The following is a 23,533-nucleotide window of genomic DNA, read 5'->3' as shown; positions in this document are numbered from 1 at the left end:
TTCTGGGCGTTCAGGAGCGCGGTCGGCTGCCTCCGGCATCCCTCCCGACCGCGGGCCCCAACAATGGGCACCAAGTATTCAAGCGCATGATCCATGAGTTTGGGCTGAGGCCCAAAGTAGAGCACTATGGATTATAGTTGATCTGCGTATAACCTAATAGAGCGCATGCGATGTAGACCAAACGTCGTCATATGGAAAGCTCTTCTTGCTGCTTGCAAGCTCCACGGTAACACCCACTTAGGCGATCAAGCAGCAAAAGTTAGAACCTGACAACTACGGGTACCATGTACTTTTGTCAAACATGTATGCCGCAGCAAACAGATGGGGTGACGTTGCAGAGGTGAGAAGAAGCTGAAGATCAGGGAATTAAAAAGAAACCTGGTTTTAGTTCGATAAGAGTGAACAGTTCAATACATCAGTTCGTAATGGGGACCATTCGCATCCTCGGGCCCCAGAAATACAAGAAATGCCAGCCGAAATGAACAACTAAAAATTGCAGGTTACATTGCCAACAATTCTGTGGTTTTGCTTAATATAGATAAGCAAGAAAAAAAGATTGCACTTGCTAACCATAGTGAGAAACTGGCTACAGCATTTGGTCTTATTAGTACAGCTTCAAACGCCCCAATCAGGATGGTGAAGAACCTCCGAGTAAGTGATGACTGTCACTCTGCTTCAAAGCTCATCTCTAAAATCTACGGCCCAGTAATTGCTGTAAGGGATTAAAATCGCTTTCACCATTTCAAGGACGGTTCTTGTTCCTGTGGAGATTTTTTGAAGAGAAAATAGACATTTCACCGAAGAAGGCATTCATAAAGTAAACGACCTCAGAGGGTCCATAATTAGCCCAGCCATTGTTCTGCTCGTCGATCCCCGCCTCCTCCAACTGCATGACGAATGCTGATCTTTTCATTGGCATACTTCTCCTGAAGCATCTCAAAGGCATTCATGTCTAGTTTTCCTGTAACTGATTTGCCTTGCTTTCTATGTGTCATCTGTTCACGGATGGACGTCCAAAGCTTCTCAATTGCATCCCTTTGTTGTGCAGTAAATCTACCAATGTTGTCAAAAGCATGTTTCACCAAGATATCAATCACAGTTTGGGCCCTGAGAAGATCCAAGATAAGCATCATGACTCATGTCCAAGGCAGAAACCAAAAGTACATTACAGGAAAAACAAGAATAAGCTCCCAATCATGAAATAGAGATCAAAGAAAATGTGTCAAGAGAATAAACCATGGTGTTTTATAGCGACGGGCAGCAATGTCTAAGCACAGAATTAGAGCTTCTCTTTGTGCCGTTAGAAACCTTTTATGCTCATCTTCTGCTTTCTTCACTCTAACCATCGCATCTTTCTTCTCTTTACGCTTTTCAACTCTCTTTGTGCCGGAAGGAAGCAATTCATCCAATCCAAAGGGGTCCTCTTGCATAGTTTCTATTTCATCATTTTTTGAGGCCTTTCCCACCCTTTCATCCTCCGGAGTTTCTTCTTGATGGTTGGCACTAGTTAAAGCTGTCGCTTCTTCAATATCATCCTCCTCACTAGCAAATGGAAGACTAGATATGGCCTCCTTTACCCGACCAGCTGCCTTTGAGAACTTTAGTGACAAATGGCATGAAAGAAAGAAGCTTAAGGTTAGCCTTAGTGTTCACTTTAGCTTCATATCACAAAAGACTACACAAACTGATTGTGAAAAGTTGAGGGCATGCACTTCAAAAGCAGGTTTCAGTGGAAAGAAAATGAGAAAGCAGTTAAAGATGATTACCATGTTACACAAGGTTCAAAAAATGGCAAAGTTAGAATGAGAATGCAGTTAAAGATGATTACAGCGTTAGCAGAAAGGAATAATAGACCACTATACGCCAGAATATTATGTGACATAAAAGCTTAAGATCGTGTGAGAGCTACAAGAATGGCATCATGACGATTCTTTCTTTTTCCCTCTTTTTTAATGTTTCTTGTGCCACAAGGCTATAATACATTGCTTGTGTAATGTCTTAAATCACATAAAACAAGTTCTTCATTCTCAATCTCTCACAAAAGGGAAAGAACATGGCATGGGTTCCGATCTAAAATCTCACCAATGTCTGTATTATTCTGAAAGCACTGGAATTTTTGTTGCTACATAGTTCCAAAAAAGAATCTCGACGATTTCAGTATCATTTATCATTCTTAGCTCTTTTGTACTTTAAATTCCTGACTCCTGAGAATAACAAAACTCTAAAGAGGCTGTTGGGAAAAACTTACCCAAGAGATTGATCAAGGGATGCAGAGAGAAATCATACCATAGGGTCCATAGCACTATATTGACATCCCCTGTTTTCAACTCAACTAAAGATTTTAACAGCCATTTCTCAAATCTCATCTTGTTGCTGCATTATTCTGATTCGTGCTCTAGCAATAATCAATGGAAGGACTTGCAAGGCAAATAAGAAACCCATTAGGAAGATCAAAGTAGCTTTACATGGATGGTAACTAAGTTTCTTAGGAAGCAGAAGGATCCGTCAATCTTACCAGCTTTCTTGCTAATTATTCTGTTCATGGTCTAAACTTAAAGGTACATATGGCATCCTACTTCTTCACATATATCAGGCATTACCAACATCTTGTTTGCGCTTGGGTTACCTGTCTGGCATTAAAGCTAAGGGAACCACTAAATCAATTTATCCAACTACTGGATTGACATCTTTCACCTATTGACAGGATTTTATCCATATCCATGTTATGTTGGCCAACCAAGCTCATCAATTGCCATGAAACTGTACATTGTAAACAATAAACAAGAACAAATAGACGCACTAGTAGGTCAGTAGGAGATGCTTCGTTACAAGTCTCACTTGACACCCTAAGTTGTCAAAGAGAGTAGTCAGACACATGCAGGTCAAGACCCTAAAGGTCTTGTGAGGACTAACCAGCTTCAGTTGGCAACCATCTGGTGAGTAGTGAGCGTGTGTGCGTGCATGTCTGTGTATAATATATATATATATATATATATATATATATATTATATGGAGAGAGAGAGAGAGAGCCCACAGAATATATGGATTGAACAAAAATGTGGATGCACGGACCATTGTCTATTGTCCATCATGTACGATCTGATGGGCGAGATTTAACAAGTGAAATTAAAAAAAAAAAAAAAAGGCCATCGGCATCCAGACTTACAGCAAGCCCAAACCACATACCTTTTTCATCTCCCGAGCCTAAGATGAGGAGCAGTTCAGGCATGCTAGAATTTTAAATGTCTGCACCTTTTTTATCTCCAACTTAAAAGATCTAGTTCATCAGATCTCAGACAATAAATGACTAACAGCAGACTATATGGTTCAGACCTTTTCTCAGTCCATCTATCCTATTTGATCCTAAGCAGTATGTTTAGTTTAATTTGTTTGCTCACAGCAGTCAGGGCTTGGATGTTATATATATTTATATATATCATAGGGGGAGAGAGAGAGAGAGAAGTGATGTCTAGGTATCATCCAGCCATTTCGGCCACCTAAAGTTCTTTGTGAAAAAATCGCATATGGACTCCAAATGTCAAGAATTATAAGATTAAGCAAAAAACCAATGTGCATCAAAGTTTACAAAATGAGTTTGTTTAGTTTAATTTGCTTGCTCACAAAAACCCAATTTGAGCACCCGGTTTTCATGATTTCATTTCAGCTCCACAGTTTTGGATATTTAAACTTTAAAGCACATCCATATAGTTCTTCATCAGAAACAACTGCCAAATAGCCATTAGAAATTTTAAGCACATCCACCAGACGTATCGTAGGCTTCATAATCTAAGGGGCCATAGAGGATTCATATATATATATATATATATATATATATATGGATTTAAGTGTCACATCCAAGTTGTTTTGATAAAAATTTATGGGCTAGGTGCATTCAGCATGACCAGAATCTATGAATCAACCATTCATTTCTGTTCTAACCCCAAAAGCATGTTTTCTAAGCCTACATATCTGGACCTATGTCACATGGGTACGAGTACGGGTACCGGTACGGGTACGGGTACGGACCATTTTTAAAAAACTTGGGTACAGGGGTACGGCCGTACACACACATATACATGTCAAAAAATTTCAAAAAGAATAACATATTCGCACATATATATATCAAAAATCATAAACAGAATAACATATTGACATATTCATAAATCATAATCCAAAATTTATCAGTCTTGACTCTTGATTCTCATTATCCTCAGTCTCAAAATTAACATTCAAAATACATCAGCTTTGTTGATTTTCATTCTCCTCACTCCTCAGATGCATCATCAAGATTAGAAGGAACAACAGGTTCTGTAAGATCACGAGAATGCCTTCAAGAGCATACAAGAACTCCACACACAAAAAATTGTATCAAAAAATTAAATTTAAAGAACTAGCATTATTCTGTTGTATTTTGCATAATGTCATCTTCAAGTTCAGAGAAGAACATCAGACACAAAAATGATAGAGATAATAAAAGTGACAACAAAGATAATAAAAGAAGGAAGCACGCAATGACAGAGACGAAAGAGTAGGCTCTGGTTGAGCTTTACAGTTCTAAAATTGGCAGGAGAAAACAAAAGAGGCATAACTGATGACACGTATTGCATAAGCAAACAGGGAGACACAGAGACAGAGAAGGTCGATCGAATGGTGAGAGAGGCGACTACTGTGAGGGTTTCGAGCAGTAGGAGAGGAAGACTGGCTGGTTCTGGAAAAACAACTGTTATTGAAAAAAACAGAAGGAAAGAAACAAGCAAAACACCGTGAACAGGCAAAAGGGGTGGCCGTCGTTGCCGTCGGCGACGATGGCGAAGGCAGGGGTGGAGCCAATGAAAATGAAAAGAAAAATGAAAAAAGGAAAAAAAAATATCGTCATAGTCGCCTCCTACCGTCTGCTGTCGGCGGTCGCCGCTGCCATCGCCGGTCGCAGTTGCTGCTGCCGTCGCTAGTCGCCGCTGCTGTCGCCAATCGCCGCTGCCGTCGCTCGGTGAGAGGTAAGGTAAGAACAGACGAACGAAGGACGGATTAAGGGTTTCGTTTGTTTTTGTTTAACGTTAGAATGGTTTTAAAAGTTAAAATCAAATAATCGTTAAAAATAAAAAAGGACGGATTTAGACTCGGTCAAAGTTAACCGTGTCAAAAAATGGACGGATACGGCCTCCGGTGCGTTGACCGTACCCGGTATGGTCAACGCCGCACCATCGGCGTACCCAAGCCCATACCCGTACCCGTACTGGTGTCGTACCGGTACCGGACGGGTACTTCGCTTTCACAAGCGTACCCGTGTATCATAGATCTGGACTCTTTTCTAGCCATTGACTTTTGAATCCCCAAAAAACATTGATCCATGTAAATTTTTGTGAGTCAAAAGTCCCCACCGATAAAACATGTAACAAAAAAATGAAGTTAAATACCAAATACAACAAGAGTGCTCAGGTATGGAAACCAAGAAACAAACCAAGCATAACCCATTAAAAGGCAAGCAATCACATACCACAAAACTATCATCTGTATTCAAATCATTTGCAACAACTGCTCTAAGAGTCCATGTAGTCAGCTGATTCTTCTGCTGCGTATTGAAGAACTGAAAATAATGAAGACAATAGCACAAACTGAATATCAGGAAAAGCAGTTATCCAGAACATTACCACAAGTTATTCAGATTGTATTTGAGTCTATATAAGATATCTCGTGAGATCGTGAAAACAATAAGAAAGAACCGGAGAAAGAATTTTTCTATTTTCATACCTTAGCAATATCTTGAATAGAGGAGAATAACAAGCTATAATCTGCTCTCAACGAAGGATCTGTACATGCTGTAGTCGTAGACATTGCAGCTTCTAGTATACTGAAAAACTGATCTGCAGTTCCAGGCTTCACACTGCCAGCTTGAACCAGTTGCAGTGCAAGCTTTGATGCTTTACCAAACTTGCTAGGATTTCTTATATGTGCTGCTATCTTTTGCATGGCTTCAATTATTTGTGTTTCAGAAGCATCTACAGTTGTTTTAAATCTTAAACGTTTTTGTGGAGCTGCAAATGAATGGTAGGTTTATATTAGATTTAATAAAGGAAAAGGAAATTTGAAAACACAAGGCAGAAAATGCACCCTGAACAGAAGTAGCCACCCCAAGTAGATAATAACTTTGCAGATTATGCAATAAAATAAATGCCAACATGATCCTCGAATAAGAAGCACAAAGTCGGAGCTAGGATGAAGAAGCAATAAGTGTCATAAAATATCAAGCACAACTTTAGGTTTTTAAATTGAACTCATTCCAAGGTTAAGATGTTATTTCAAAACACGCCTTTTTTTCCCTAGCAGCATTGGAGACTGTAAAATGCATAGTCATGGCCACATTTGTAATTTTCCAACAATTAATTTCATCATACTACTAATATAAGGGTGTTATGTGATACAATTTAGAGTCTGTGTGATATGGCCAGATTTCCCCCTTGTGAATGTTATGCCTCAGTCTGTAGTTCATGATTCCCAAATAGTACCAGAGCATCAGTGGAATCTTCACCAGATCATGGTTGTGTCCCTCATTTTGTGCTTTTTTTTCTTGCATGTTCTTGTATCATACTGTTCTTTTCCTCTTTGTATCACCTACTGAATTTTTCCCCTTTATTTCTCTTCCTTCTTCCCACTTTCCTTTATCAAAATCAAGACTTTTCCAACTTCTTACAAGGAATGAAACCATGTCCGCTTATATTGTCCAACAAAATTGACACCAGATCTTTCATTAGACCAGATTTGAATCAGCAACATCATAGAGGTATACACCAAACACCATTTTTAGTTGTGGCATCGCAAAGAGCAAGTAGTTTTAGGAAGACACAATAGCACAGTGTCTTGCATTATTAGCTACAATGACCATGTGAGCCATGGACATTATCAAGGATTTGGATATGAACTACATGGCTTATTCTTTTTGAATTGACAGTGAGCTATCCACTTTTTCCATTATTTTATATATATGCTATCTTGCATGGTGAACAATAGTATCATCTCATACTTCTGTAGTTTTTCCTATCATCCTTTCTGTGTTCCAAAGAGTTAAAGATTTATTCACAGAGAAACATAAAAATCTAAAAGAATTTTAAGAAATTCCTGGTAATGGTATTTGTTACTATGCTGTCTTGTCACAACATCATCATCAATCTCAATTTCTTAACCAACAAAAAAGTTCAACTTGGTGACAGGTAGAATAGAAAAAAAAAAAACAGAAAAAAAGCCCACTGAATAAGAGAAATACGTAAATTGTCCCCTCCCATTCTAACATAGAACTTCTTGTTTGTATAAATTAATATTCAAGTTTGCTAAACCTGATGTTTTCATAAGGTCCCTAAGTATTCCCACCAGAGCTTCTTAAGCCCATCCATTGTGTTCTACTTTTGCTAATCCTTATTTAATTACAAGGTACTGGGCATTCTTTTCTGGACACTGGATTTCTTAGACAGATTCATCATGAAACTCGTATCAACTGACTTTTGAAAATCCGATTGGATTTGCATTCCACCTATGGACAGCAGAATCTATTGTTTCCTCCTATCCAATAAAGACTATCGCTTCAATTCCTAAAAACATGTAGCTTTTATATATTACAAACTTTATTCATTTAATTCAAAGTAAACAGTGAAATCTAAAAATTTAAAAGTCCAACCATACATCGACCTTCTCCAATATTAAACTATTATTCTTTATTCTCTCACGTTTAGTAGCTAAAACTGACCATTTGTCAGTTCCCCTCTCTCCGAAGATATGAAAGAAGTGTCTTTTTGAAGTGGTATCAGACACATAATAAGCACCGTTTCATTCGAGTCTCTAGGCCAGCTAAAGAGAGAAAAATGGAACGCACTGAACAGACTATTAATTGAGACGAAAAGTCTCTGTTTACACCATTTTCCAGAAACCCCAAGTGAGAGTACTCCACGCCAACGAGACGAAAAATGTTCCTCAGAAAAGAAGCCACTATAGTCATCATGAGTATACGAATTTGCTAAAACATTAATCATTTCCATGTTAATTGGGGATTAAAAAGCTTCCGAGAGTGAAACAACTATTGGATTCTCAATTATAGCCGTTTCATGTTAGATGTAAACGAAAGAGGAATAGCAGTTGTGGTTCTTTTCCACCAGAACCAATGCTTAGCAAGAAGGATTACTGAAAAGGAAAGGAAGGAAAGGGGTGACCCGATGAACTAAGGGACAGGGCATTCTTCACTTACCTTGCTCCTGAGATGATTCAGAGGGTTTCTGCTTCTTGAGAGCGCCCTTGAGGATGCGCTGAACGGGGGGAGGAGGCGGATTAAGAGGCGCAGCGTTGTCCTTCTTGGTCAACGTTCCGCCAATGGTCGACTCGTCGGTGTTCCGTTGGAGAGTGGCAGAGGGCGGTGGGAGATCGGAAAAGAGGTCTTCCGCCATTATTCGACCTTCTCTCTCTCTCTTCTCGCTCTAGTCTATGCCGTTTAAAAACGATATGAGGATTTCGGATTTGGATCTTAGAAGCGGGAACAGGAAGTTTTCCAAGGTAGTCTTTCTCATAGTACTTAGAAAGTTCAGTTATGGCAATCGGATCAAAGTTAGAATATTCTTTCGTTTGATTGCAAGGAAGAATTTAATATGGTAAATTTAACGTGGCAAATTTTTCTGAAAAAAAAAGATGAAATTTAACCCACTTTCGATTTGAGACTCTGTTTGATTGCAGGGAAGTTTTTTGCAGGGTAAAATTAACTGTGTTTGATGCACATGGTAGTTTTTTGCTGGGTAAATTTAACTGCGTTTGGTGCACATGGTAAAAAAAATAGAAGATACTTTTTTCTGACTGTTAGAACTTGTTATATTGATTCTCCTCAAATCAAAAGAGTGTACAAAATGAAAGATGATGTAAACAAACACCATTAACACAACACTAAAAACTCGAAAGCCCACAACATTCATGCATCCAAGCAAGCAACATATCAGACCTTACAAAAACTAGACCAGATAATAAAAAAACCCCTACATTTACCAGCTTATACCGTACGTAACAAGGATATGTCAGACATTGCACAATTACCAAAAGGAAGCATGGTCTTCGTGTTCTGATCATTCAGAAACACAACAAGATGTGTAAGGAAAAAACTTATAAACGAAACAAACAAAAAGAAAGTAAGATACATGTAGATATGCATTCATGTTATAAAGAATTGATATTCATCCAACCTAATTTCATAGAAAGAACACAAATAAGGTGTAAAAGTAGTCCATCACATCCACGAGTTCAATTGGTAATGTTTAATTACAAAGAAAGAGGGCATAGCACACTAAAACCTGTATGAACGTTTAAAACCATTAACCAAAGCGTGTTGTCCCATCCAGTACATAAGTTTAATGAGTACAGATCCAACAAAGAAAACAAGTAGTAACAAAACAAGCAATCAAATGTTTCAGGCTGCACTTCCGTTCATTCCTCTGCATCACTTCTTCCTCTTGTGTTGTGTTGACATAGTCAATGTCCAATGGCCTACGTAATTGCACACCATACTTGTTCTGGAGATATTCATTCATGTGATATTCAGCTGCTTAGAAGGTATGGAATGATCTGAAGAGGGCACACTTCTATCGATACACTAATGGTTGGCACTGCTCCCAACTATCATATATGCCTTGTGACCTACCCTCGAACACGACATAGTACTTTTGGGGAGGCATCATCTTCGTTGTCCTATTCAAAACAAAACAAATGTCAAACAACCACATGCAAGAATAATCAATTGATAAAATAAACTTACTATTCAATTGATAATCTGTAAACATTTGATCTGTTATAGTTCTTCTCATGGAATTGTTGCTTCATCGTTGTTGTGTTTGGCTTGCAATTTCCGGTTCGCTTACGACAAAATTATCAATTGAAGGTGCATCCTCATCATCAAACTGCTCAGCGTTTGGATTGTGTTCAATTATGAAGTTGTGTAATGCACATGTAGCAAGAACAATTAGAACTTGTTTTTTGAATGGATACTGCACTTGCATTTTCAATATTGGAAAACGAGCTTTCAACATGCCGAAAGTTCTTTCTACTGCATTTCGGAGTGATGAATGCCTATGGTTGAGTAATCCTTCTGGAGTTCTAGGTGTCCGTGCCCCTGGGGTGTTAAATTCGGACATATGATAACGATGTCCTCGATAAGGTGTTAGCAAACCAACAATGTTTGGATAACCCCCATCAGCATGATAGTATTTGCCTACAATTGAACACAAATTATTTAAACATTTGCACTTTTTTGTAAAAAGTAATACATTGGTTGGTGGAGTACGTACCTTCTGGGACCACAAATGGGTCCATTGTATGATCAAGTGCATTGTATAAAACCCTTGAGTCTGTTGCACTTCCTTCCCATCATGCCAAAACGTAGTGGAAACAAGTGTCGAATCCAACTATAGCCATGACATTTTGCGAAAGAAATCCGTTTCTATTGCGAAATCTTGCTTGATCTGATGCTGGGACCCATGCAGGTACATGTGTGTCATCAATTGCTCCTAAACAATCCTATATTCATATGTGCAAGTTAGTCATGTTGTATGTTGGATGTTGTACACGTTTTGTTGAGTTTATCAGCCAATATAAAATTACCTGAATATATGGAAAGAATCGCTTGGAATGGCGAATAGTAGTTGGCATGTCATCATTGGGCCGCCGGACATAATCCTTATCCATTATACATATTGCTCGTAGTACACAGCTGAAGTACTTACTTATTGTTTGTCCTGAATGTTGAAAAGTATTCTGCGTGGCACGATTCCGTTCATTGTGTCCAATTGTCAACAAAAAAATGGCTACTTGTTCTTCTATGCTAATGTCACCAGCATCCTCCAATAATTTTTTAGTCCTTAGTGTGTTGCATAATGTGCGATATGTTTCTGGATACATACGAAGTAAGTCCATACAATTTCTAGGATGACCTTCGAGCATAAGTTGAACAAAAGTTCTACCCGCAGATCAAAATGGATGAACAATCCTCATAAACGGAGGAAGTTGTTTTAACCAAAAGAAGACGAGGACAAATACTAGCCGAATTAAGTAAAGCACTCCTTCTTCATCGTCGGTAAACATGTCAACATCTATCATTTTGAAACGACTGCAAGAATGTACAACCACACTTATTAAAGCACGTTCAATTAGAAGAAGGTGTGCATTTTATTGCACTAAAACGAAGTAAGAACAACCAGATTAAAGTGCACATATGAAATGATTTGATTACACTAACAACACACAAGAAGCAGGTACAAACATGAAATATACAAACGTTGAAACAAGAAGCACGTACAAACATGAAATATACAAATCTAGAAACATTGAATATAATTCAATCATTCCTTACCTACGAATCGGGAAGTTTACGTCTCAACCATGACACCCGCTGTGAAGGTGGAAGGTTGACAAATATCATGTAATTGGTGCTCTCTGCCAACATGTCCATACTCCTTACTCGTGTTTGTTCATCTATATGCCCGGTTTCGAGCATCTCTTGCAGTATTTCACAACATGTGACAAATTGTACCCATGTACATGTACGTGTCAATGTATCTACATTGTCAACAATACCATTCAACAAATTATAGTATTCTTCATAATTGTATGACCTGTGCCTTCTAGACCTACTTCTGGTCCTAGTAGTTGCCATCGTCAGAATTGCAGTGGTAGGAGTTGGAGGTACTGATGATTCTGGTGGAGGACTATCTTAATGAAGCATTTGTGTAAAGGATTGTGAAGATTCAGGATTCATGTACATTGGAGTGGATTGAGATGCAGGTGTATGTGGTACTCGTTCAACATCCTCATATATGAAGTTATTTAATGTGTCTGACTGTTTTCCAGTGGCATGAGAATCACCAAAGACCTCGGCGAACTCGTCAAAGTATCTCCATAACTTGGGATCTCTGTACTTTTTCCTATTCGGATATTTCTGAAAAATTTCATGTGTTCAAATAAACATGTAGTATTTCACAAGTCAGACATATAACCAAACAGTAACATCTAGATAACATACCTCAATGTAGTCACTCCATACTTGGGGATCGACTTCAATACATTTGTTGATTGGATCATACCCAAACCCGCTTGTATTCATAATTTCTTTCATGATTGTTAAGTTAGGTTTTGAGTACTTCAACTTGTTTTTTATTTTGTCTTTACTGAAATCTGGACCGAATCTTTCCATCATACTTTTTTCAATTGTTGTATATGCTTTAGACTTTAAACCTCCACCAGATTTCATACCCATAATGCGTGATTGCTCCACAAGAAGCTGCACTAAATAGTCCATTTGTGCTTCAGTCCATGTCTGATTCTCCCTCGATGGACCGTTGTCCTCCATGCTTATGTTTTGGATAATATTTCTTCACTACTAGATATTTGAATTGGAACAATCTTGCATAACAGGGATTAGGGAAAGATCAATATTACAACAAACAGAAATTAACACGCATCCACGAGAAGAAGAAAAGAGAGGCATCCACCATGGCACAGTTAACACGCATCGATGATGGCGAAAGCAAAACAGGATATACCGTCATAAACCCTCGCCCCTGTTTGATTCTTTCGTGCCCTGTTTGATATCTTACTCACTCTGCGAGCAATCATTCAATATTCTACACTAAACAAGAACAGACAAGACAAACCTCCAATTGGGAACTGGAAACAGCCATGCCCAAGGACATGTATACATCAACCAACGATCACATGAACTAAAGAAGCATATGAACAAGCAATCACATCCAACAAAGCAAGCCAACAAATGTCAAATTCATTGCTACTAGTTATTCAGGCCATTTGAGTAGTGACATAGCCATTTGATAGCTTCTATACAATTGTCACCAAACACTCCAGAAGCAAGTTTAACATTTTAGGTTGTGAGCAAGTCCTTCTCAGAATGTTCAGATACTTTTAACTTCCTTTTCTTTTTAATTTTTGTAGCTATCGGAGCTTGCAGTTCATATTTCCCTAAATATTTGCATTCTTACCCCATAAATGGAAGCCCTCATTTAATGGAAAATCAATTGATCGCACCAGAGAGCCTGCAACCTTCCTTACTAGAAAAGCATGCGGTGAAGAAGCAACTAAACTGTATGTGAACTAGAAAAGCATGATAAGCCACACATATGCCAGCAACTGAACCTTCCCCTTTCCAGTATAGCAAGAAACTTGCACAATATGCAGAGGCGCACGGTGCTTGTGATGTGCCACATGCACATGCTTTCAAACATACATGTGACATAAGTCAAGCATGGACCACTAATTATCAAAGAACAAATCAGTAAGCTGGTTTGCCTCTTTATAAGGATTTTCTTGAAATGGAGACATCTTCTATAAAAAGGACATTCATTTGGTGGCTTCTTTTGAAGGACACAGACAAGATGATTTTAATGCAAATCATAAAAATTTTTACCGGAATACCAGGTGAGATCAGAATATAATAATCTCATGAAGCATGAGGAATTTCTTCAATCATTCCAGGTAGAACATTGGAGATGAAGCTTGAACATCCAAGGTATGCACAGAGGAAGAAAACAGATGCTACAGAAATGTGCCTAATTTCTAAAACAGGAAACATAGTATAATCATATTGGATGAGGAAAGCTTTCTGTTTTTCCGTTGAAAGCACTGATCATCTTAACTTGCGAGGCCCTTACATCAGCAAAATCAACATTAACTAGACCAGGGATCTGCTAAGATGATCCCTGCTTTCAAGATGATCTCTCGGAAGCAGTTATACATCATCTCATACATCCATAGAAGCAAGAAGTGGAAAAAGGAGAATCGTGAGAGGCATACCTGAGTAAAGCAACAGCCAAAACGTAGAAAAACCCAAATTTCCTGTTGAAGATGGTGAGTAAAGCAACTGAACCAAGAGAGAGATGGGTTAGTGACAGAACGTGCGTGTGGGAGAGCGATAGATAGAAGCAGAAGGCTCACTTGGGGCTGCAAGCGGGCGACGTTGGGAAAGGAGGGAGCAAGACACCAGCGAGAGAGGAAGGAGGGAGCGACGTTGGGGAAAGAGGAGAGTAAAGAGGGAGCGAGAGAGGCCAGGAGCGACAGAGCAGCAGAGAGGAGAGGAGCAACAGAGCAGCGAGAGAGGAGAGGAAGGAAAGAGCGAGTCGAGAGAGCGAGAGAGAACCTGGCGGAGGGGAAAGCAGAGAGAAAAGAAGGAGAAAGAGAGCCCTAACGGCTTAAAATTTTATCTGCGGAAAAAAGTCGAAGGTCGGACCTCCGACTTTTTTTCGTGTTAAATTTAACCTCTTCGTACATTTTTTTCGCGTGAATTTTTCACGCATTTGATGCAAATATTGTACGGCGGTTGAAATTTCAACTCGCCGTACATTTTTCACCAGCCTCTCCATTTTTCCCCGTGCAATCAAACGCAGCCTAGAGAATAGAGTTTTCATTGACTTGGAACTCGTTCACTGTGGGACCAACATGTTCGTGTCACACATCCAAATAAGACCGGATCTCATATGGACTCGGTTGTTATCCAGGTCTTAATCCAGGTTTAAAAGTGGTGGAAACGGAGCCATTTGTGACCGACATCAGTTTTATTCGAAAATATTGCTTTCACCTAAGTTATCGGACTCTTCTATTTTACTGCCGCACCCGAGTCGCATCGAGTCGGGTGCGCACCGGACCTGAGTGCGGTTCCGACTCACACCCGAGTCTAATTAGAATGTCATATTACTAAGGCTGCATTTGATTGCAAGGAAGAATTTAATATGGTAAATTTAACGTGGCAAATTTTTCTGAAAAAAAAAGATGAAATTTAACCCACTTCCGATTTGAGGCTCTGTTTGATTGCAGGGAAGTTTTTTGCAGGGTAAAATTAACTGTGTTTGATGCACATGGTAGTTTTTTGCTGAGTAAATTTAACTGCGTTTGGTGCACATGGTAAAAAAAATAGAAGATACTTTTTTCTGACTGTTAGAACTTGTTATATTGGTTCTCCTCAAATCAAAAGAGTGTACAAAATGAAAGATGATGTAAACAAACACCATTAACACAACACTAAAAACTCGAAAGCCCACAACATTCATGCATCCAAGCAAGCAACATATCAGACCTTACAAAAACTAGACCAAACAATAAAAAAACCCCTACATTTACTAGCTTATACCGTACGTAACAAGGATATGTCAGACATTGCACAATTACCAAAAGGAAGCATGGTCTTCGTGTTCTGATCATTCAGAAACACAACAAGATGTGTAAGGAAAAAACTTATAAACGAAACAAACAAAAAGAAAGTAAGATACATGTAGATATGCATTCATGTTATAAAGAATTGATATTCATCCAACCTAATTTCATAGAAAGAACACAAATAAGGTGTAAAAGTAGTCCATCACATCCACGAGTTCAATTGGTAATGTTTAATTACAAAGAAAGAGGGCATAGCACACTAAAACCTGTATGAACGTTTAAAACCATTAACCAAAGCGTGTTGTCCCATCCAGTACATAAGTTTAATGAGTACAGATCCAACAAAGAAAACAAGTAGTAACAAAACAAGCAATCAAATGTTTCAGGCTGCACTTCCGTTCATTCCTCTGCATCACTTCTTCCTCTTGTGTTGTGTTGACATAGTCAATGTTCAATGGCCTACGTAATTGCACACCATACTTGTTGTGGAGATATTCATTCATGTGATATTCAGCTGCTTAGAAGGTATGGAATGATCTGAAGAGGGCACACTTCTATCGATACACTAATGGTTGGCACTGCTCCCAACTATCATATATGCCTTGTGACCTACCCTCGAACACGACATAGTACTTTTGGCGAGGCATCATCTTCGTTGTCCTATTCAAAACAAAACAAATGTCAAACAACCACATGCAAGAATAATCAATTGATAAAATAAACTTACTATTCAATTGATAATCTGTAAACATTTGATCTGTTATAGTTCTTCTCATGGAATTGTTGCTTCATCGCTGTTGTGTTTGGCTTGCAATTTCCGGTTCGCTTACGACAAAATTATCAATTGAAGGTGCATCCTCATCATCAAACTGCTCAGCGTTTGGATTGTGTTCAATTATGAAGTTGTGTAATGCACATGTAGCAAGAACAATTAGAACTTGTTTTTTGAATGGATACTGCACTTGCATTTTCAATATTGGAAAACGAGCTTTCAACATGCCGAAAGTTCTTTCTACTGCATTTCGGAGTGATGAATGCCTATGGTTGAATAATCCTTCTGGAGTTCTAGGTGTCCGTGCCCCTGGGGTGTTAAATTCGGACATATGATAACGATGTCCTCGATAAGGTGTTAGCAAACCAACAATGTTTGGATAACCCCCATCAGCATGATAGTATTTGCCTACAATTGAACACAAATTATTTAAACATTTGCACTTTTTTGTAAAAAGTAATACATTGGTTGGTGGAGTACGTACCTTCTGGGACCACAAATGGGTCCGTTGTATGATCAAGTGCATTGTATAAAACCCTTGAGTCTGTTGCACTTCCTTCCCATCATGCCAAAACGTAGTGGAAACAAGTGTCGAATCCAACTATAGCCATGACATTTTGCGAAAGAAATCCGTTTCTATTGCGAAATCTTGCTTGATCTGATGCTGGGACCCATGCAGGTACATGTGTGTCATCAATTGCTCCTAAACAATCCTATATTCATATGTGCAAGTTAGTCATGTTGTATGTTGGATGTTGTACACGTTTTGTTGAGTTTATCAGCCAGTATAAAATTACCTGAACATATGGAAAGAATCGCTTGGAATGGCGAATAGTAGTTGGCATGTCATCATTGGGCCGCCGGACATAATCCTTATCCATTATACATATTGCTCGTAGTACACAGCTGAAGTACTTACTTATTGTTTGTCCTGAATGTTGAAAAGTATTCTGCGTGGCACGATTCCGTTCATTGTGTCCAATTGTCAACAAAAAAATGGCTACTTGTTCTTCTATGCTAATGTCACCAGCATCCTCCAATAATTTTTTAGTCCTTAGTGTGTTGCATAATGTACGATATGTTTCTGGATACATACGAAGTAAGTCCATACAATTTCTAGGATGACCTTCGAGCATAAGTTGAACAAAAGTTCTACCCGCAGATCAAAATGGATGAACAATCCTCATAGACGGAGGAAGTTGTTTTAACCAAAAGAAGACGAGGACAAATACTAGCCGAATTAAGTAAAGCACTCCTTCTTCATCGTCGGTAAACATGTCAACATCTATCATTTTGAAACGACTGCAAGAATGTATAACCACACTTATTAAAGCACGTTCAATTAGAAGAAGGTGTGCATTTTATTGCACTAAAACGAAGTAAGAACAACCAGATTAAAGAGCACATATGAAATGATTTGATTACACTAACAACACACAAGAAGCAGGTACAAACATGAAATATACAAACGTTGAAACAAGAAGCACGTACAAACATGAAATATACAAATCTAGAAACATTGAATATGAGACAATCATTCCTTACCTACGAATCGGGAAGTTTACGCCTCAACCATGACACCCGCTGTGAAGGTGGAAGGTTGACAAATATCATGTAATTGGTGCTCTCTGCCAACATGTCCATACTCCTTACTCGTGTTTGTTCATCTATATGCCCGGTTTCGAGCATCTCTTGCAGTATTTCACAACATGTGACAAATTGTACCCATGTACATGTACGTGTCAATGTATCTACATTGTCAACAATACCATTCAACAAATTATAGTATTCTTCATAATTGTATGACCTGTGCCTTCTAGACCTACTTCTGGTCCTAGTAGTTGCCATCGTCAGAATTGCAGTGGTAGGAGTTGGAGGTACTGATGATTCTGGTGGAGGACTATCTTAATGAAGCATTTGTGTAAAGGATTGTGAAGATTCAGGATTCATGTACATTGGAGTGGATTGAGATGCAGGTGTATGTGGTACTCGTTCAACATCCTCATATATGAAGTTGTTTAATGTGTCTGACTGTTTTCCAGTGGCATGAGAATCACCAAAGACCTCGGCGAACTCGTCAAAGTATCTCCATAACTTGGGATCTCTGTACTTTTTCCTATTCGGATATTTCTGAAAAATTTCATGTGTTCAAATAAACATGTAGTATTTCACAAGTCAGACATATAACCAAACAGTAACATCTAGATAACATACCTCAATGTAGTCACTCCATACTTGGGGATCGACTTCAATACATTTGTTGATTGGGTCATACCCAAACCCGCTTGTATTCATAATTTCTTTCATGATTGTTAAGTTAGGTTTTGAGTACTTCAACTTGTTTTTTATTTTGTCTTTACTGAAATCTAGACCGAATCTTTCCATCATACTTTTTTCAATTGTTGTATATGCTTTAGACTTTAAACCTCCACCAGATTTCATACCCAGAATGCGTGATTGCTCCACAAGAAGCTGCACTAAATAGTCCATTTGTGCTTCAGTCCATGTCTGATTCTCCCTCGATGGACCGTTGTCCTCCATGCTAATGTTTTGGATAATATTTCTTCACTACTAGATATTTGAATTGGAACAATCTTGCATAACAGGGATTAGGGAAAGATCAATATTACAACAAACAGAAATTAACACGCATCCACGAGAAGAAGAAAAGAGAGGCATCCACCATGGCACAGTTAACACGCATCGATGATGGCGAAAGCAAAACAGGATATACCGTCATAAACCCTCGCCCCTGTTTGATTCTTTCGTGCCCTGTTTGATATCTTACTCACTCTGCGAGCAATCATTCAATATTCTACACTAAACAAGAACAGACAAGACAAACCTCCAATTGGGAACTGGAAACAGCCATGCCCAAGGACATGTATACATCAACCAACGATCACATGAACTAAAGAAGCATATGAACAAGCAATCACATCCAACAAAGCAAGCCAACAAATGTCAAATTCATTGCTACTAGTTATTCAGGCCATTTGAGTAGTGACATAGCCATTTGATAGCTTCTATACAATTGTCACCAAACACTCCAGAAGCAAGTTTAACATTTTAGGTTGTGAGCAAGTCCTTCTCAGAATGTTCAGATACTTTTAACTTCCTTTTCTTTTTAATTTTTGTAGCTATCGGAGCTTGCAGTTCATATTTCCCTAAATATTTGCATTCTTACCCCATAAATGGAAGCCCTCATTTAATGGAAAATCAGTTGATCGCATCAGAGAGCCTGCAACCTTCCTTACTAGAAAAGCATGCGGTGAAGAAGCAACTAAACTGTATGTGAACTAGAAAAGCATGATAAGCCACACATATGCCAGCAACTGAACCTTCCCCTTTCCAGTATAGCAAGAAACTTGCACAATATGCAGAGGCGCACAGTGCTTGTGATGTGCCACATGCACATGCTTTCAAACATACATGTGACATAAGTCAAGCATGGACCACTAATTATCAAAGAACAAATCAGTAAGCTGGTTTGCCTCTTTATAAGGATTTTCTTGAAATGGAGACATCTTCTATAAAAAGGACATTCATTTGGTGGCTTCTTTTGAAGGACACAGACAAGATGATTTTAATGCAACTCATAAAAATTTTTACCGGAATACCAGGTGAGATCAGAATATAATAATCTCATGAAGCATGAGGAATTTCTTCAACCATTCCAGGTAGAACATTGGAGATGAAGCTTGAACATCCAAGGTATGCACAGAGGAAGCGGAAAACAGATGCTACAGAAATGTGCCTAATTTCTAAAACAGGAAACATAGTATAATCATATTGGATGAGGAAAGCTTTCTGTTTTTCCCTTGAAAGCACTGATCGTCCTAACTTGCGAGGCCCTTACATCAGCAAAATCAACATTAACTAGACCAGGGATCTGCTAAGATGATCCCTGCTTTCAAGATGATCTCTCGGAAGCAGTTATACATCATCTCATACATCCATAGAAGCAAGAAGTGGAAAAAGGAGAATCGTGAGAGGCATACCTGAGTAAAGCAACAGCCAAAACGTAGAAAAACCCAAATTTCCTGTTGAAGATGGTGAGTAAAGCAACTGAACCAAGAGAGAGATGGGTTAGTGACAGAACGTGTGTGTGGGAGAGCGACAGATAGAAGCAGAAGGCTCACCTGGGGCTGCAAGCGGGTGACGTTGGGAAAGGAGGGAGCAAGACACCAGCGTGAGAGGAAGGAGGAAGCGAGAGAGCAACGACAGAGGAAGGAGGGAGCGACGTTGGGGAAAGAGGAGAGTAAAGAGGGAGCAAGAGAGGCCAGGAGCGACAGAGCAGCAGAGAGGAGAGGAGCAACAGAGCAGCGAGAGAGGAGAGGAAGAAAAGAGCGAGTCGAGAGAGCGAGAGAGAACCATGCGGAGGGGAAAGCAGAGAGAAAAGGAGGAGAACGAGAGCCCTAACGGCTCAAAATTTTATCCACGGAAAAAATCGGAGGTCGGACCTCCGACTTTTTTTCGCGTTAAATTTAACCTCTTCGTACATTTTTTTCGCGTGAATTTTTCGCGCGTTTGATGCAAATATTGTGCGGCGATTGAAATTTCAACTCGCCGTACATTTTTCACCCGCCTCTCCATTTTCCCCCGTGCAATCAAACGCAGTCAAATTACTTATGTAATATATGTTGTTCTGATATTTTTTTATACAATACAATTATTCAAGTATGTTATATGCATTAATAACTAATTTGTAATAATAATATATACATGCTTATTCTGTTATATATATAATAAATTAAAAAATAATAATAATAAAAACTACCCTTATCACGTCATCGCACTTAAATTTTTTGAGATATGTCGCTCAGCTGATAACATAGGCTTTCACGGTGTGATTCTCAAAAACTGATAAGTGCAAAAGAAAAATAGATTGAACATTTGCAAACTGGTGGACGTTTTAAAAAAAAAAATATGCACTTTTGTGCATTACGCACATCAAACCAGTTTTCCGGTTTATTGAGTATTTTCTTTTCTTCTGAATCTTTTTTTTTAAGCAAAGCTGAAGTCTTTACCACGATTTTTTTCTAATAAGAACTGACAGAGTCAGCTGTTCAAGTACAAAGTTTTCTGAAAAAATGGCAAAACATATAATGTTCTAATTAAATGGCTACCTATTGGAAATTAATAGGAGCACTGAAAATATCTTTTGCAAATCCGCAGTCATGTCTTTTCCTCCTTTACCGTCTCTCAAACTCCTAAACATTAAACTTTAAATATATGGAGTTTTGAGTAAGCAGAAAGTCTAATCTTAATTCTTACCTCGGAGTAATCTTGTCGTGGAGTCGGGATGAAACTCCCTCGTTCCTTTTACCCCTAGGGTCTAGAAGTCGGTCGATGATAAGTAACAAGTTAGTTTGATGAGTCGGCGCGAGAAGACGAATCGACGCGATGCCCTAGTCACCGGTGCCCACATCAGCCCGACATCACGTTGCCGTGGTCGCCTCACTCTGATCACCACCTTCCCTTGCCGGATTCTCATTGTCGCTGGTGAGGCGAATAGACGCCACCTCCTCTGCTGCAGCCCTGTCCGTCACTGCAATAGTCAGTTGAACATCTCGCTGCTGTCCGATCAGTCCAACATCGTTGTCCGACCATTCCGATCACCGTCGTCCCTGCGGGATTCCCTTCACCATCGGTCAACCGCTCAGAAGCCAACTTCATTTTCTGTAGACCTGTTCTACGCTGCAGTCATAGCCATTAGACCTTCCCCTCTCCGCCGTTCCATATATACCACCTTTCCGTCGCTGTCTATCCTTTGCCTTGAACGGTTGCCAAAAACTGCGCCCTGTTTGCCACCACCCCACCTCTTGCCTCCTTCGTCCCCTTTAAGTTCATTGTCGTCCCACCCACCTTTGCTGCCCTTTCCTGTGCCCAACCACCTGTTAATGATAAAGGTAGAAAGGCAATTATTTGTAAAGAGATTCAAATAAAGAATTTCAACAAAATAAATCAAAATTAAATGATAAAGAGAAAAAAATTTAGTTTTCCATGATTATCTTCCAATGGATGCCAAAATCATAGAAACGTCACTGCATTATGTAATCAAGGCTCTGATACTAAAATGAGATGGATGAGAGAGGTAGAGGGCAGGGAAGCTAGGATTTTCGATGCCCCTTCTTCCTGCTTCTCCTTCTTATAGTAGCGGAAACTTAGCAATGCAGGCTTTGAATCTTCCTGCAGCTGAGTGCTTATGTCGCTTCGGTGTCATAGTGCTTGAGTGCTTTAGTCTTTATGTCGCATCTGAGTCATTTCTTCGAATCTTTAACTAAGTACTATGTGGCAGGCAGGCAGGCCTCAGCCCTTTTTGCTTCTCATCACATCCTACTTTTGCTGATGTTATGTGTGGCTAAGTGCCGAACCTGCTTTGTTAGAGAACATGTTGTTTTACTTTTGTCAGAGGTTTTGCTGCTCTAGAGGTTGGTACTTTTATTCTTTTCTTCTAGACGAAGTGTCTACTACACTCTTTTCTTTTTTTATTTTTGTTCTTCTAATAATAATTTCTCAAAAGTATCAGTTATTGTTCCCTTTTACAGAGCTTCATATTTTTTCTTTTGCTTTGCATAATACTTCCTGCTGGACATTCTTCTCTTATCTACTCGTAATAATATTTGTTCGAGTTTTTCTGCAAAATATGTCAGTTCTTCTTCTGAATCTGTCATAATAGCTTTACGTCACATAAGTCAGGAACCTTTGAGTATTCTGAACAATCATGGTCTGGGATTTTCTGCATTAATTTGCAGAATTCTTTCAGGCTATTTTTGCTTAATATCTCTTCTTTGATAGCTATGGTTTTTTATGGCCTTTCTGGTTGGGCAAGCATTTCCAACCAGTTGCTTATTTCTTCCATTAATCCCTCTTTGGTCTTTTGTGATTGGGAATAAATAATTTGATAACTCTTTGATTCGTATAACCATATATTTTTATTTGACAATTGGTCCAATAGTTCATCAAAAATTAGTTATAAGCTTTTAACTTTCTTTTTTGAGAAAAATTCTTGTATTTTGGGTACCAATAATTCAAGTTGTATTTGAGTATCTGGATCCACCATAGCCTTGGTCAATCCTATTTTTACACAATGTATGGGTGTTAAGATTTTTTTCGTTAGTATTTCGGCTTCTGTTGAGTAGAATCTAACATATATCAGGCTGACCTTTGTAATTTCTATATATCTTTTGGTTGCTCTGCATATTTTTGGTATTTCTTCCAGTTCTTTTCCTGTTGTGTGTATATTATATGTAACAAGCCATAGCTATAAGCAGTCTTAATTAGGTTTGGGTTGGTTTTTGGGTAGGCAATGTATATCCTTCTCCTTCATTTGCTTTCTCTCGTGGGCTTTTATTTAAGAAATCAGTTATTGTTTTAGGTTTCTTATGTGTTCATCATATTTTATCTCTCTTTTTCTTTCCTTTTGTATGGTCTCTACGTAGGTTTGCACTTGTGGGGGGAGGGGGGGGGGTGGTGGTATAAATTGTATGGGTTTGAGTTGTTTTGGTTCTCTTTGGAAACGATTGTTCAGGTTTTGGTTTTTGAATAAAATGAGTTTTGTTAAATTTTCTGCTAGTTCTTTCT

General features: G+C 38.8%; 3 protein-coding genes across 3 annotated transcripts; all 3 read right to left on the bottom strand.

Moving 5' to 3' along the window:
- Positions 1-366: 366 nt before the first annotated feature.
- Positions 367-8,448, bottom strand: LOC116266343 (uncharacterized). The gene is made up of 5 exons (XM_031647510.2): positions 8,231-8,448; positions 5,749-6,032; positions 5,495-5,584; positions 1,237-1,598; positions 367-1,107 (listed from the first exon to the last, which is right to left on the bottom strand). The coding sequence occupies exons 1-5, from the start codon at positions 8,424-8,426 to the stop codon at positions 843-845; spliced, it is 1,197 nt and encodes a 398-aa protein (XP_031503370.1). The 5' UTR covers positions 8,427-8,448; the 3' UTR covers positions 367-842.
- A 3,277-nt stretch (positions 8,449-11,725) lies between these two features.
- On the bottom strand, positions 11,726-12,361 carry LOC116265812 (uncharacterized). Its single transcript, XM_031646755.1, has 2 exons — positions 12,035-12,361; positions 11,726-11,950 (listed from the first exon to the last, which is right to left on the bottom strand). Exons 1-2 carry the CDS (start codon positions 12,359-12,361, stop codon positions 11,726-11,728), a joined length of 552 nt encoding a protein of 183 aa, XP_031502615.1.
- A 5,490-nt stretch (positions 12,362-17,851) lies between these two features.
- On the bottom strand, positions 17,852-19,077 carry LOC116265811 (uncharacterized). Its single transcript, XM_031646754.1, has 2 exons — positions 18,161-19,077; positions 17,852-18,076 (listed from the first exon to the last, which is right to left on the bottom strand). Exons 1-2 carry the CDS (start codon positions 18,485-18,487, stop codon positions 17,852-17,854), a joined length of 552 nt encoding a protein of 183 aa, XP_031502614.1. The 5' UTR covers positions 18,488-19,077.
- Positions 19,078-23,533: the final 4,456 nt, after the last annotated feature.

The sequence above is a fragment of the Nymphaea colorata genome, chromosome 12, assembly GCF_008831285.2.
Source record: "Nymphaea colorata isolate Beijing-Zhang1983 chromosome 12, ASM883128v2, whole genome shotgun sequence".
In the NCBI taxonomy this organism is placed as follows: domain Eukaryota; kingdom Viridiplantae; phylum Streptophyta; class Magnoliopsida; order Nymphaeales; family Nymphaeaceae; genus Nymphaea; species Nymphaea colorata.
The sequence above is the reverse complement of the archived record's forward strand: the minus strand, read 5'-3'. Positions and strand labels throughout refer to the sequence as shown.